At 39.1% G+C, this 13,988-nt stretch overlaps 2 protein-coding genes across 7 annotated transcripts; one reads left to right on the top strand and one right to left on the bottom strand.

Moving 5' to 3' along the window:
* Positions 1–23: 23 nt before the first annotated feature.
* H27A22.1 (Glutaminyl-peptide cyclotransferase) lies at positions 24–3,050 on the top strand (the record flags this gene model as incomplete). Of its 2 annotated transcripts, NM_001047679.5 has the most annotated exons (6): positions 24–29; positions 1,562–1,816; positions 1,871–2,223; positions 2,274–2,361; positions 2,407–2,620; positions 2,707–3,049. In NM_001047679.5, 6 exons carry the CDS (start codon positions 24–26, stop codon positions 2,859–2,861), a joined length of 1,071 nt encoding a protein of 356 aa, NP_001041144.1. In that variant the 3' UTR covers positions 2,862–3,049. The 2 variants fall into 2 exon arrangements, with proteins under 2 accessions (NP_001041144.1, NP_001041143.1); NM_001047678.6 differs by lacking the exon at positions 24–29 and having other exon boundaries at positions 1,598–1,816; positions 2,707–3,050.
* Positions 3,051–10,148: 7,098 nt separating this feature from the next.
* H09F14.1 (G-protein coupled receptors family 1 profile domain-containing protein) lies at positions 10,149–13,065 on the bottom strand (the record flags this gene model as incomplete). 5 transcript variants are annotated; one of them, NM_001269303.2, is made up of 7 exons in its annotated part: positions 10,158–10,587; positions 11,363–11,443; positions 11,617–11,695; positions 11,783–11,856; positions 11,907–12,356; positions 12,487–12,705; positions 12,861–13,060. In NM_001269303.2, the coding sequence occupies 7 exons, from the start codon at positions 12,978–12,980 to the stop codon at positions 10,405–10,407; spliced, it is 1,206 nt and encodes a 401-aa protein (NP_001256232.1). The 5 variants fall into 5 exon arrangements, with proteins under 5 accessions (NP_001256231.1, NP_001256232.1, NP_001256233.1 ...); NM_001269302.2 differs by lacking the exon at positions 11,363–11,443 and having other exon boundaries at positions 10,149–10,587; positions 12,861–13,065; NM_001269304.2 differs by having other exon boundaries at positions 10,167–11,443; positions 12,861–13,056.
* Between the last annotated feature and the right edge of the window lie 923 nt (positions 13,066–13,988).

A 13,988-nucleotide genomic window follows, 5' to 3' on the forward strand; every position in this document is an offset into this window, starting at 1 on the left:
AGAAGGATTACAGAGGGACAATTATGAAGGTAAGAATAAACTACTGGTAAATAAATACTACACTAATCTTTCTCTCCGATTTCTGAAAATAATTGTAGATGGTGGAAAGGTTTAAAGATAGAAGACGCAGAAAGATTATGATAGAAATGGGCGGATCTTTCTCGAGTGATAATGAAGAAATCTGCAGGAGTTTCCTTTTTGTGATAGAACATAGTGAAAGTACGATTTATCGTTTAATGATACACTTTCTCTTTTTTTTCTTCAAATTTACAACTGTAATTAAAAGTTAGGCAGATATAAATCTAGCATGAACTCCTAACATTAAAAAATAATTCCAATATTAGAAAAGCGTTTCTTAAAAGTCCTATCATCTTACTACCTACAACATAGATATGACGTATTGTGTCCAAAATTGTCCAATCTGACAATTTACCCTGAAATTTGTCTCGTCTAAAGTTGCATCTGTGTCCATTGGGATGATACTGGTCTTTTTGTCCGCTCCTACACAGTTGGCTAGTTTTTATTATACCATCAAGAATCGAGTCGCATTTTTTTCCATGTACTTGCATTATTCATGGTGCAGAGAAAAAGAGCGAATATTCAACAGTGATCATGACTGGTACGTAGATTCTATTGACTTCTTTTTTTAACGTTACTTTTTCATAAATATAGGTACATTTGAAGATAAAGTATCGGTTCTAAGTTTTTCGCTTGTTTCAAAAATGACTTAATTAAAATCTCCAATTTTGCTAACTTTTCCGTGACGCAGCTGTTGGAAATTAACTTTTTTAAAAATTATCATTTTTATAGCATATTTTGGTCTTTTATCTCATAATATTTGGTTGATTCAGGCATTTTCAAGTCCAAAAATTATCTTAATTGATTGCCTGCCGGCTTTAAACATACCGTAATCAAACAAATAATATGAGATAAAATACCAAAATATGCTACAAAAATAATAATTCAAAAAAAAAACAGTTAATTTCCAAAAAATTTCCAGAGTTTGACACAAGTTGGCAAAATTAGCCCATCTTTTCAAATTTTTGAACAGCCATAAAAAGTTTTGAAAATGTTTTAAAATTCTCATTAAAAACGTGTAATGTCTAGTTTGGTAGCAAGCTGCAAAAAAAAATCCCCTTAAAAAAACAATCCAGAGTCGAATATTGACCATTTTTGTATTCTTGCTCTCTTTCTCTCACAATTCAATTGTCCCTTATGATCATGGCCTCATTGTTAATGCAAAAGCCACCGATCGGTGCGTTTTTCAAGCGATTCGTTTTCCCACTCCCCCAGTTTGTTCACATTTTCGATTTCTGAGTTCCGATTGAGCTTCTATTGACACACCTTTTGCCCGGAACTTAACGTCGATATCGATTTTTATCATAAACTAGAGCTCTTCCATGAAAGTTTATAAAAAATTTCAACGTTTCATTTCTTGAAAATAACTGAGTTTTTCCATCTAGAAGAATAAAATGCAAAATGCCAGGTTTCCGCTAACTCTTTCAGCACGTTTCATTGAGGAAGTAACTTGATATTTTTATAAAATGTTTCCCATTTTCAGGTCATCCGGTACAACTGGAGGCTTATCTTCGTTCTAATGGGACTTGCTCTTGTACTTGGAATCCTAATATGTACAACTTCCGCATGGGGTCAATGGAGAACAAATCAGAGAACACATCAACTTTCCTTGCTGCCAGAATCATCAACACTCCGATTATGTCGGGATTTCACGAATACAACTCGATTCAAAGAGATTCTGGCTCCAATTATGGTTCCTCGCATTGTTGACACTAAACAACACCGACAAGTTGGAGATGTAAGCTCAAAAATATTATAAATTATACGTTGTTTCTGAAATAGGTATTTTCAGTATTTACAAAGTTTTTTGCATAACTTGGGATTCGCTACTGAATGGGATGCTTTCACTGACACAACTCCATTAGGGACTCGCAACTTCCGAAATTTAATTGCAACATTTGATGAATCAGCTCCACGTCGTCTTGTTCTTGCATGTCACTACGATTCGAAAATCATTCCCGGTCAAGTAATGATTGCGGCAACAGATTCAGCTGTACCCTGTGCTATGATGCTTGATATTGCTCAAACACTTGCTCCATATATGTACAAACGAGTTGCTCAGCAGATTGGACTTCAATTGATTTTCTTTGATGGTGAAGAAGCATTCCGTGATTGGACTGCTACTGATTCACTTTATGGATCAAGGTTTCTTAATTATAGTTATTATTATGAGGTCGTAGGGAGAACATTTTCAGGCACTTGGCACAGAAATGGGAGCAAAAGTGGTATCCATCTTCAAGTAGTCTCAACAATTTTGAACTCAGCAAAGAACTTGATAGGATTGTGAGTATTTATCTTACGTTTTAGTTTAGAACTTTTTTTTTTCAGGACGTTCTCATGCTATTGGATCTACTCGGAGCTGCCAATCCATCAATTGGAAATACGATAGGAATGGGTGCAAACGATCTTTTCAGCCAGTTAGCTGATGTGGAATCGAATCTCCGAACTTCGGGATGTCTTAGTTCTTTGAGAAGGAATGTCTTTAATAAGCAATTATCGTACAATCAAGTTGAAGATGATCACATTCCATTTTTGAAAAGAGGTAATTAGCAAGTTGAATGACTTATTTTTTACATTGCCTATGTGGTTTCCACAATGATAACTTGAAATAACCAATCAAATTTTCAGGAGTTCCAATTCTTCATCTGATCACAGTTCCATTCCCATCCGTCTGGCATCGATCTTCCGATAATGCAAATGCTCTTCATTATCCAACAATCGATCATATGACTGCAGTTATTCGTGTCTTCGTGGCTAAATATCTTGGAATCGCCCCAGCATAGATGAAATTATATCTAGAGTTTTATTCGCATTTTCAATCATTCCGCTTCTTCCTCCCTCCATCTCTTCCTCTTCTTGCTCCTCACTGTAATTCAATTATTTCTACGGGCCCTTCTTCAATCGCGTTTGTTGTGTTTTTTTCTATCTTTATAATTTATTTTTGTATATATAATAAAAATGGAAATTTATGATTGCCTATTAAACCATAATGGCAGTCCGCTTATCAATCATACAATCAATTGAGGGGCCGAAATATCTTTGGGGTAATTGGCACCAGTACTTTGATCTAGACTCACATCGCGGGAGGCCACCAGAAATACCAGTTTATGAAAAAGTGGCTCTAGGGCCACCAGAAATACCAGTTTATGAAAAAGTGGCTCTAGGGCCACCAGAAATACCAGTTTATGAAAAAGTGGCTCTAGGGCCACCAGAAATACCAGTTTATGGAAAAGTGGCTCTAGGGCCACCAGAAATACGATTTTATGGAAAAGTGGCTCTAGGGCCACCAGAAATACCAGTTTATGAAAAAGTGGCTCAAGGGCCACCAGAAATACCAGTTTATGAAAAAGTGGCTCTAGGGCCACCAGAAATACCAGTTTATGAAAAAGTGGCTCTAGGGCCACCAGAAATACCAGTTTATGGAAAAGTGGCTCTAGGGCCACCAGAAATACCAGTTTATGGAAAAGTGGCTCTAGGGCCACCAGAAATACGATTTTATGGAAAAGTGGCTCTAGGGCCACCAGAAATACCAGTTTATGGAAAAGTGGCTCTAGGGCCACCAGAAATACCAGTTTATGAAAAAGTGGCTCTAGGGCCACCAGAAATACCAGTTTATGGAAAAGTGGCTCAAGGGCCACCAGAAATACCAGTTTATGAAAAAGTGGCTCAAGGGCCACCAGAAATACCAGTTTATGAAAAAGTGGCTCTAGGGCCACCAGAAATACCAGTTTATGAAAAAGTGGCTCTAGGGCCACCAGAAATACCAGTTTATGGAAAAGTGGCTCTAGGGCCACCAGAAATACCAGTTTATGAAAAAGTGGCTCTAGGGCCACCAGAAATACCAGTTTATGGAAAAGTGGCTCAAGGGCCACCAGAAATACCAGTTTATGAAAAAGTGGCTCTAGGGCCACCAGAAATACCAGTTTATGGAAAAGTGGCTCAAGGGCCACCAGAAATACCAGTTTATGGAAAAGTGGCTCAAGGGCCACCAGAAATACCAGTTTATGAAAAAGTGGCTCTAGGGCCACCAGAAATACGATTTTATGGAAAAGTGGCTCTAGGGCCACCAGAAATACCAGTTTATGAAAAAGTGGCTCTAGGGCCACCAGAAATACCAGTTTATGGAAAAGTGGCTCTAGGGCCACCAGAAATACGATTTTATGGAAAAGTGGCTCTAGGGCCACCAGAAATACCAGTTTATGAAAAAGTGGCTCAAGGGCCACCAGAAATACCAGTTTATGAAAAAGTGGTTCTAGGGCCACCAGAAATACCAGTTTATGAAAAAGTGGCTCTAGGGCCACCAGAAATACCAGTTTATGAAAAAGTGGCTCTAGGGCCACCAGAAATACCAGTTTATGAAAAAGTGGCTCTAGGGCCACCAGAAATACCAGTTTATGAAAAAGTGGCTCTAGGGCCACCAGAAATACCAGTTTATGAAAAAGTGGCTCTAGGGCCACCAGAAATATCAGTTTATGAAAAAGTGGCTCTAGGGCCACCAGAAATATCAGTTTATGAAAAAGTGACTCTAGGGCCACCAGAAATACCAGTTTATGAAAAAGTGGCTCTAGGGCCACCAGAAATACCAGTTTATGAAAAAGTGGCTCTAGGGCCACCAGAAATACCAGTTTATGAAAAAGTGGCTCTAGGGCCACCAGAAATACCAGTTTATGAAAAAGTGGCTCTAGGGCCACCAGAAATACCAGTTTATGAAAAAGTGGCTCTAGGGCCACCAGAAATATCAGTTTATGAAAAAGTGGCTCTAGGGCCACCAGAAATACCAGTTTATGAAAAAGTGGCTCTAGGGCCACCAGAAATATCAGTTTATGAAAAAGTGGCTCTAGGGCCACCAGAAATACCAGTTTATGGAAAAGTGGCTCTAGGGCCACCAGAAATACGATTTTATGGAAAAGTGGCTCTAGGGCCACCAGAAATACCAGTTTATGAAAAAGTGGCTCAAGGGCCACCAGAAATACCAGTTTATGAAAAAGTGGCTCTAGGGCCACCAGAAATACCAGTTTATGGAAAAGTGGCTCTAGGGCCACCAGAAATACCAGTTTATGGAAAAGTGGCTCTAGGGCCACCAGAAATACCAGTTTATGGAAAAGTGGCTCAAGGGCCACCAGAAATACCAGTTTATGAAAAAGTGGCTCTAGGGCCACCAGAAATACCAGTTTATGGAAAAGTGGCTCTAGGGCCACCAGAAATACCAGTTTATGGAAAAGTGGCTCTAGGGCCACCAGAAATACGATTTTATGGAAAAGTGGCTCTAGGGCCACCAGAAATACCAGTTTATGAAAAAGTGGCTCAAGGGCCACCAGAAATACCAGTTTATGAAAAAGTGGCTCTAGGGCCACCAGAAATACCAGTTTATGAAAAAGTGGCTCTAGGGCCACCAGAAATACCAGTTTATGGAAAAGTGGCTCTAGGGCCACCAGAAATACGATTTTATGGAAAAGTGGCTCTAGGGCCACCAGAAATACCAGTTTATGAAAAAGTGGCTCTAGGGCCACCAGAAATACCAGTTTATGGAAAAGTGGCTCTAGGGCCACCAGAAATACGATTTTATGGAAAAGTGGCTCTAGGGCCACCAGAAATACCAGTTTATGGAAAAGTGGCTCTAGGGCCACCAGAAATACGATTTTATGGAAAAGTGGCTCTAGGGCCACCAGAAATACCAGTTTATGAAAAAGTGGCTCAAGGGCCACCAGAAATACCAGTTTATGAAAAAGTGGCTCTAGGGCCACCAGAAATACCAGTTTATGAAAAAGTGGCTCTAGGGCCACCAGAAATACCAGTTTATGGAAAAGTGGCTCTAGGGCCACCAGAAATACCAGTTTATGAAAAAGTGGCTCTAGGGCCACCAGAAATACCAGTTTATGGAAAAGTGGCTCAAGGGCCACCAGAAATACGATTTTATGGAAAAGTGGCTCTAGGGCCACCAGAAATACCAGTTTATGAAAAAGTGGCTCTAGGGCCACCAGAAATACCAGTTTATGGAAAAGTGGCTCTAGGGCCACCAGAAATACGATTTTATGGAAAAGTGGCTCTAGGGCCACCAGAAATACCAGTTTATGAAAAAGTGGCTCAAGGGCCACCAGAAATACCAGTTTATGAAAAAGTGGTTCTAGGGCCACCAGAAATACCAGTTTATGAAAAAGTGGCTCTAGGGCCACCAGAAATACCAGTTTATGGAAAAGTGGCTCTAGGGCCACCAGAAATACCAGTTTATGAAAAAGTGGCTCTAGGGCCACCAGAAATACCAGTTTATGGAAAAGTGGCTCAAGGGCCACCAGAAATACCAGTTTATGAAAAAGTGGCTCTAGGGCCACCAGAAATACCAGTTTATGGAAAAGTGGCTCAAGGGCCACCAGAAATACCAGTTTATGAAAAAGTGGCTCTAGGGCCACCAGAAATACCAGTTTATGGAAAAGTGGCTCAAGGGCCACCAGAAATACCAGTTTATGGAAAAGTGGCTCAAGGGCCACCAGAAATACCAGTTTATGAAAAAGTGGCTCTAGGGCCACCAGAAATACGATTTTATGGAAAAGTGGCTCTAGGGCCACCAGAAATACCAGTTTATGAAAAAGTGGCTCTAGGGCCACCAGAAATACCAGTTTATGAAAAAGTGGCTCTAGGGCCACCAGAAATACGATTTTATGGAAAAGTGGCTCTAGGGCCACCAGAAATACCAGTTTATGAAAAAGTGGCTCTAGGGCCACCAGAAATACCAGTTTATGAAAAAGTGGCTCTAGGGCCACCAGAAATACGATTTTATGGAAAAGTGGCTCTAGGGCCACCAGAAATACCAGTTTATGAAAAAGTGGCTCTAGGGCCACCAGAAATACCAGTTTATGAAAAAGTGGCTCTAGGGCCACCAGAAATACCAGTTTATGGAAAAGTGGCTCTAGGGCCACCAGAAATACGATTTTATGGAAAAGTGGCTCTAGGGCCACCAGAAATACCAGTTTATGAAAAAGTGGCTCTAGGGCCACCAGAAATACCAGTTTATGGAAAAGTGGCTCTAGGGCCACCAGAAATACCAGTTTATGGAAAAGTGGCTCTAGGGCCACCAGAAATACGATTTTATGGAAAAGTGGCTCTAGGGCCACCAGAAATACCAGTTTATGAAAAAGTGGCTCAAGGGCCACCAGAAATACCAGTTTATGAAAAAGTGGCTCTAGGGCCACCAGAAATACCAGTTTATGGAAAAGTGGCTCTAGGGCCACCAGAAATACCAGTTTATGGAAAAGTGGCTCTAGGGCCACCAGAAATACCACTTTATGGAAAAGTGGCTCCAGGGCCACCAGAAATACCAGTTTATGAAAAAGTGGCTCTAGGGCCACCAGAAATACCAGTTTATGGAAAAGTGACTCTAGGGCCACCAGAAATACCAGTTTATGGAAAAGTGGCTCTAGGGCCACCAGAAATACCAATTTATGAAAAAGTGGCTCTAGGGCCACCAGAAATACCAGTTTATGAAAAAGTGGCTCTAGGGCCACCAGAAATACCAGTTTATGAAAAAGTGGCTCTAGGGCCACCAGAAATACCAGTTTATGAAAAAGTGGCTCTAGGGCCACCAGAAATATCAGTTTATGAAAAAGTGGCTCTAGGGCCACCAGAAATACCAGTTTATGAAAAAGTGGCTCTAGGGCCACCAGAAATACCAGTTTATGAAAAAGTGGCTCTAGGGCCACCAGAAATATCAGTTTATGAAAAAGTGGCTCTAGGGCCACCAGAAATACCAGTTTATGGAAAAGTGGCTCTAGGGCCACCAGAAATACCAGTTTATGAAAAAGTGGCTCTAGGGCCACCAGAAATACCAGTTTATGAAAAAAAGGGCTCTAGGGCCACCAGAAATACCAGTTTATGGAAAAGTGGCTCTAGGGCCACCAGAAATACCAGTTTATGAAAAAGTGGCTCTAGGGCCACCAGAAATACCAGTTTATGAAAAAGTGGCTCTAGGGCCACCAGAAATATCAGTTTATGAAAAAGTGGCTCTAGGGCCACCAGAAATACCAGTTTATGAAAAAGTGGCTCTAGGGCCACCAGAAATATCAGTTTATGAAAAAGTGGCTCTGGGGCCACCAGAAATACCAGTTTATGGAAAAGTGGCTCTAGGGCCACCAGAAATACGATTTTATGGAAAAGTGGCTCTGGGGCCACCAGAAATACCAGTTTATGAAAAAGTGGCTCTAGGGCCACCAGAAATATCAGTTTATGGAAAAGTGGCTCTAGGGCCACCAGAAATACGATTTTATGGAAAAGTGGCTCTGGGGCCACCAGAAATACCAGTTTATGGAAAAGTGGCTCTGGGGCCACCAGAAATACCAGTTTATGGAAAAGTGGCTCAAGGGCCACCAGAAATACCAGTTTATGAAAAAGTGGCTCTAGGGCCACCAGAAATATCAGTTTATGAAAAAGTGGCTCTAGGGCCACCAGAAATACCAGTTTATGAAAAAGTGGCTCAAGGGCCACCAGAAATACCAGTTTATGAAAAAGTGGCTCTAGGGCCACCAGAAATACGATTTTATGGAAAAGTGGCTCTAGGGCCACCAGAAATACGATTTTATGGAAAAGTGGCTCTAGGGCCACCAGAAATACGATTTTATGAAAAAGTGGCTCAAGGGCCACCAGAAATACCAGTTTATGGAAAACTGGCTCAAGGGCCACCAGAAATACCAGTTTATGGAAAAGTGGCTCTAGGGCCACCAGAAATACGATTTTATGGAAAAGTGGCTCTAGGGCCACCAGAAATATCAGTTTATGAAAAAGTGGCTCTAGGGCCACCAGAAATACCAGTTTATGAAAAAGTGGCTCCAGGGCCACCAGAAATATCAGTTTATGAAAAAGTGGCTCAAGGGCCACCAGAAATACCAGTTTATGAAAAAGTGGCTCTAGGGCCACCAGAAATACCAGTTTATGAAAAAGTGGCTCTAGGGCCACCAGAAATACCAGTTTATGAAAAAGTGGCTCTAGGGCCACCAGAAATACGATTTTATGGAAAAGTGGCTCTAGGGCCACCAGAAATACCAGTTTATGGAAAAGTGGCTCTAGGGCCACCAGAAATACCAGTTTATGGAAAAGTGGCTCTAGGGCCACCAGAAATATCAGTTTATGAAAAAGTGGCTCTAGGGCCACCAGAAATATCAGTTTATGAAAAAGTGGCTCAAGGGCCACCAGAAATACCAGTTTATGAAAAAGTGGCTCCAGGGCCACCAGAAATACCAGTTTATGAAAAAGTGGCTCCAGGGCCACCAGAAATACGGTTTTATGAAAAAGTGGCTCAAGGGCCACCAGAAATACCAGTTTATGAAAAAGTGGCTCTAGGGCCACCAGAAATACCAGTTTATGAAAAAGTGGCTCTAGGGCCACCAGAAATATGATTTTATGGAAAAGTGGCTCTAGGGCCACCAGAAATACCAGTTTATGAAAAAGTGGCTCTAGGGCCACCAGAAATACCAGTTTATGAAAAAGTGGCTCTAGGGCCACCAGAAATACCAGTTTATGAAAAAGTGGCTCTTGGGCCACCAGAAATACCAGTTTATGAAAAAGTGGCTCTAGGGCCACCAGAAATATGATTTTATGGAAAAGTGGCTCTAGGGCCACCAGAAATACCAGTTTATGAAAAAGTGGCTCTAGGGCCACCAGAAATACCAGTTTATGAAAAAGTGGCTCTAGGGCCACCAGAAATACCAGTTTATGAAAAAGTGGCTCTAGGGCCACCAGAAATACGATTTTATGGAAAAGTGGCTCTAGGGCCACCAGAAATACGATTTTATGGAAAAGTGGCTCTAGGGCCACCAGAAATACCAGTTTATGAAAAAGTGGCTCTAGGGCCACCAGAAATACCAGTTTATGAAAAAGTGGCTCTAGGGCCACCAGAGCCCACCTAGCCGATGTAGCCGATGGAGACTTTGTCACTTTGGAGACTTTGTCTCAAAGAGACCCTCGTCTGCTCAAAGTTTGTCATCTCGGAGACCGGGCTTATACGGTACTCTAATACGAATAATTGATCATTCTGGGCAACAGGACAAATTTTCCAAAACACAATGTAGGTCTACAAATTGGAATAAAATTGAAATAATATCTTCATTGGCAACTTTCATTCATCAATAAAAATTATTTGTAAAACAACCTCGTTTAGAAAAGCGGGAAATATTTTAATTTAGCGACTAGAATAACCAGGTGAAAAATCTACCCGCAATTTTAGTCGGTTCAATAAAAGGATACAAACAAAATTAAAGAGTTGGCATTGAAAATGACACCTGAGAAAGAAGATTATGGCAAGTCAAGATATTTCTTTTTACAAAATACAAATTATTTGCTTTAAATTGCAGTTGATTCTTTTGATGATCCTTGAATTTCGGTTCCAAGTAATGGAACAGAAACCGCATTTGAAGCAGTTAACTTTGGTGAATTGGCTCTAGAAGGAGTGTTTGGGAAACGGATTGTACTTCTTTCAGACGTCATACGATAGGAGATTCTCGAAGTTTGATCCGTTACGAGTACCTGAAAATTGAAAAAATTAGAACAATTTCACACTCAATGAAACATTAATTAAAATACGAGACAAGAGACGGGACTTGTTTTAATCATGGACACGCAGAAAATTATTCAAAATCAGTGAGCACATTTTATCACAAAGGTGAGTGATTAAGCAATGAATTTTAAATGTTAAACATTTTAAATTATTATTCTGCACAAGCACATACAGAAACTTGCCCTAAAACTTCTAACTCGTTTCTTGAGATACCTTGTAAAAAGTGGAGTAGAGGAGATTTCGGTTTAAAATACTCAAAATGATCAGAAATGCAGAAATGTCATAAAGATTATTCTTAGTATATTAAAGGAAAATCCTCCTTCCCACTACCCCACTTTTCAGTTCCACGCCTTTGAAAATTGGTAGTCTTGAATTAAATTCTAACTACTCCAATATTCTTTTCCGATTAATTAAAGATTCTTCTACTAATCTTACACTACCATTGCTCAACTACCTTGGCAGCCTTAAAGTTTTGATCAATACTAAAGAAATCCATAAAATTTGAGCGATGATAGTGCCAGATAGACTAAAATTATGTAGTATGAACCCAACAAAGGAAACAAATTAAAAAGAAGAAGAGGAAAGTTTTCAAAATTGCAAGTGAAATAAGTGAAAAATAAATGTTCGTGACATGCAAATTTGGTGATATTGCAGACAATTCGTGTGTGTGTTTGTGTGTGTCAGTGAATGTTGCAGGAGAGTATTTTTGGGAACAGACATCTCAAAGTTGCCATTCCGTCTTACTGTATGTGGTGCTGGTTGAGCAATTGGAATCCGTTTTCGAATTGAATCACTGACTGAATGAACCATGGAGAGAAGAAAGCGCTGTCAAAAGATAGCATAGAAAGTTGAAATGAATATAGTGGGAATTGTGAGATGAGATAAGTGGGATGATAAAATGAAAATAAGTGAATATCGGATAAAATCAATTATTGATAGTTTTGAAATTGAAAGAAAAACATATATTTTGTTATTTTATTCTAGTGAGAAGTTATTACCTTTCCCTTTTGCCGTTCTGCGTATCCTGGACAAAGAATTCGCTTCCAAGCAATGACAGCAGTTTTGCGGAAATTTGCACTGAAATTTAGATTTTTAAAAACTTTTCTTAATTCTCTAACATTTTTCACAAGCACTTTATACCCCTGAAATACCAAAAAATCTTACCTGGAAAATGCGTAGACCAATACATCAATTGCCGTGTTCATGTAGTACATGTAATGAGCAGTATTATAAACAGTCTGAAATCGATTCAACATGATTTTGTGAGACTTATTCAATGTAAGCTCACCACAAAAAGTTCTGATCTTGTATCTCCTGATGGGGGTGACTGGTAGATAATTTGAAAAACAATTTCAATCATCATAATTACATAGAATGGGGTGTTCAATACTACGAACACTAATGGCATAACCCAAAGAATTCTGGTCCATGTACCAGATGATGATGATGATCCTCCAGTTCTTCTTGAATTGCTCTTTTTAGTTTCTGCCATGAAATGTTCTTGTGATTTTTGTACTTGTAGTGCAACAAGAATGTTCAGAACAACAATTATTCCACATGGTACCACGTAGCAAAGTACTGTATCTACAGCTTGAGCGATGATTTGATAGTTTGCTTCTTTTAATGCACATTTCCTTTCTTCGGTTGCTGGCTCTAGTGAGAAAAATTGAAACAGTTGTAGAACAAAAGGAATTGGAACCCAGTAAAGCATCACTTTTGCTCGATCCACGTGACCATACTGAAAAACTCAAATAAAATAGAATTCCGAAAAATTCTTAAAAATCGTTTTCCGAGTAAACAATAACGCATCGTATGATTTCATGGAATATTAAATACGCCACAAACACGCCGAAAAAACAAACAATAACCTTCATATGAGACAATGGATGAGCAATAGCCAAATATCTTTCAATAGTTAGTGCTGCTGTTGACCAACTCGAGATATATGAAGCCGTCATGAGAACGTATTCTAGACCAACACAATATTCGTACGCAATCCAATCAACTTTGAAACAAATCAGAAGGATTCCAGTCAAGAATATGCTATCAGCTAATGTTAGAACTATCAAATAGATATTAGCATTCACCTGAAAATATATCAATGAAGTTTAATTTGAAATGTAGTTCAGTTACTCTTCTACAAGATATCAGTAGATTATATTCGATTTAAAATTTATTATTCCAAAGATCTAATTATTCATAGTCATAATTAATAGGCCCCACACGTATTCCCAATACTCACCCTCCTTAGTCTTGAATGAAATATGGTAACGAGAGAAATGACGTTCCCAGACAATCCAAAAATGACGATCAGAGGCAGAAGATACATGTAGACGTCAAATTGAAACCCCGTTTCCTCCATTTCTGATGTAATCTGCTCTTGCGTTTGTACCAACAGTCCTGATGACGTGGCAGTAGTTGTGGGAACTAATGACGTCATCTGAAACAAATTGCAACTTGTAAAAAGTAAACCAAAGATGCGATCAAAAATTAACGACGAGAAAAATGTTCCTGTTTTAAAGAGCAAATGCAGATCCTCATTTAAGCTTTAGAAGGTCTGACATCTAACGGATACATTTTGACAGCACATTTCCGAGAAAGACGTGAGTTTTCAAAAAATAAACTACACACATGATGTATCTTGGGTCTTGGGAAACAGATTGTCGGTTGCACAAGAAACAGAAAATATAACTGAGAATCATTTACATTTTTTCAAACAATTGATAACGGAACGGAAGAGAAAATGATGATCGTAAAAGAGTTATGAGGTGTAGGGAAATGATTCATAAACTGTAGAAAGAAGAGAAGTTTATGAACATTTTTTGATCATATTCATGCCTTCGTGTTCACTGTATGACTTTGTTGTTATGCGCTTCTTTTACAGAGTAAATTATTATAAGCCACTGGAGATTTTATGAGGAGTTCTTCTTTTCGATATTTTTTTTATGATCAGAACTAAATTATTAACATCGGAAAGTTAAGATTAAAATTAGGTCTAGAAACGACACTTCAAGCGAGAACAGGCTTTAACTTGCCAAAAAGTAAGGTGCACTTGAACAGAATGTAATAGTAATTATAACAGAAAAATAGCCGGAAACTATAATTATAGCTGAACTAATATTATTTTAAAGTCGAACTTTGTTTGAATGAACTGATAGTGCAAAACATACAGAAAACAATTACATATGTGCCGAAAAACTAACACAATTTGCGGTGGGTGCATTTCAAAAATTAGGCTAAATTTTTTTTAAAGAGAGAAAGTGAAAAATATTTGAATAGATCTTTCAAAATATTTATTATTTTAAGATTTTGTAGATTTTCATCTCGTTCACTCTCACAAATATATTTTCAAATGTATTGGAAACTTTGA

The sequence above is a fragment of the Caenorhabditis elegans genome, chromosome V, assembly GCF_000002985.6.
Source record: "Caenorhabditis elegans chromosome V".
NCBI lineage: Eukaryota > Metazoa > Nematoda > Chromadorea > Rhabditida > Rhabditidae > Caenorhabditis > Caenorhabditis elegans.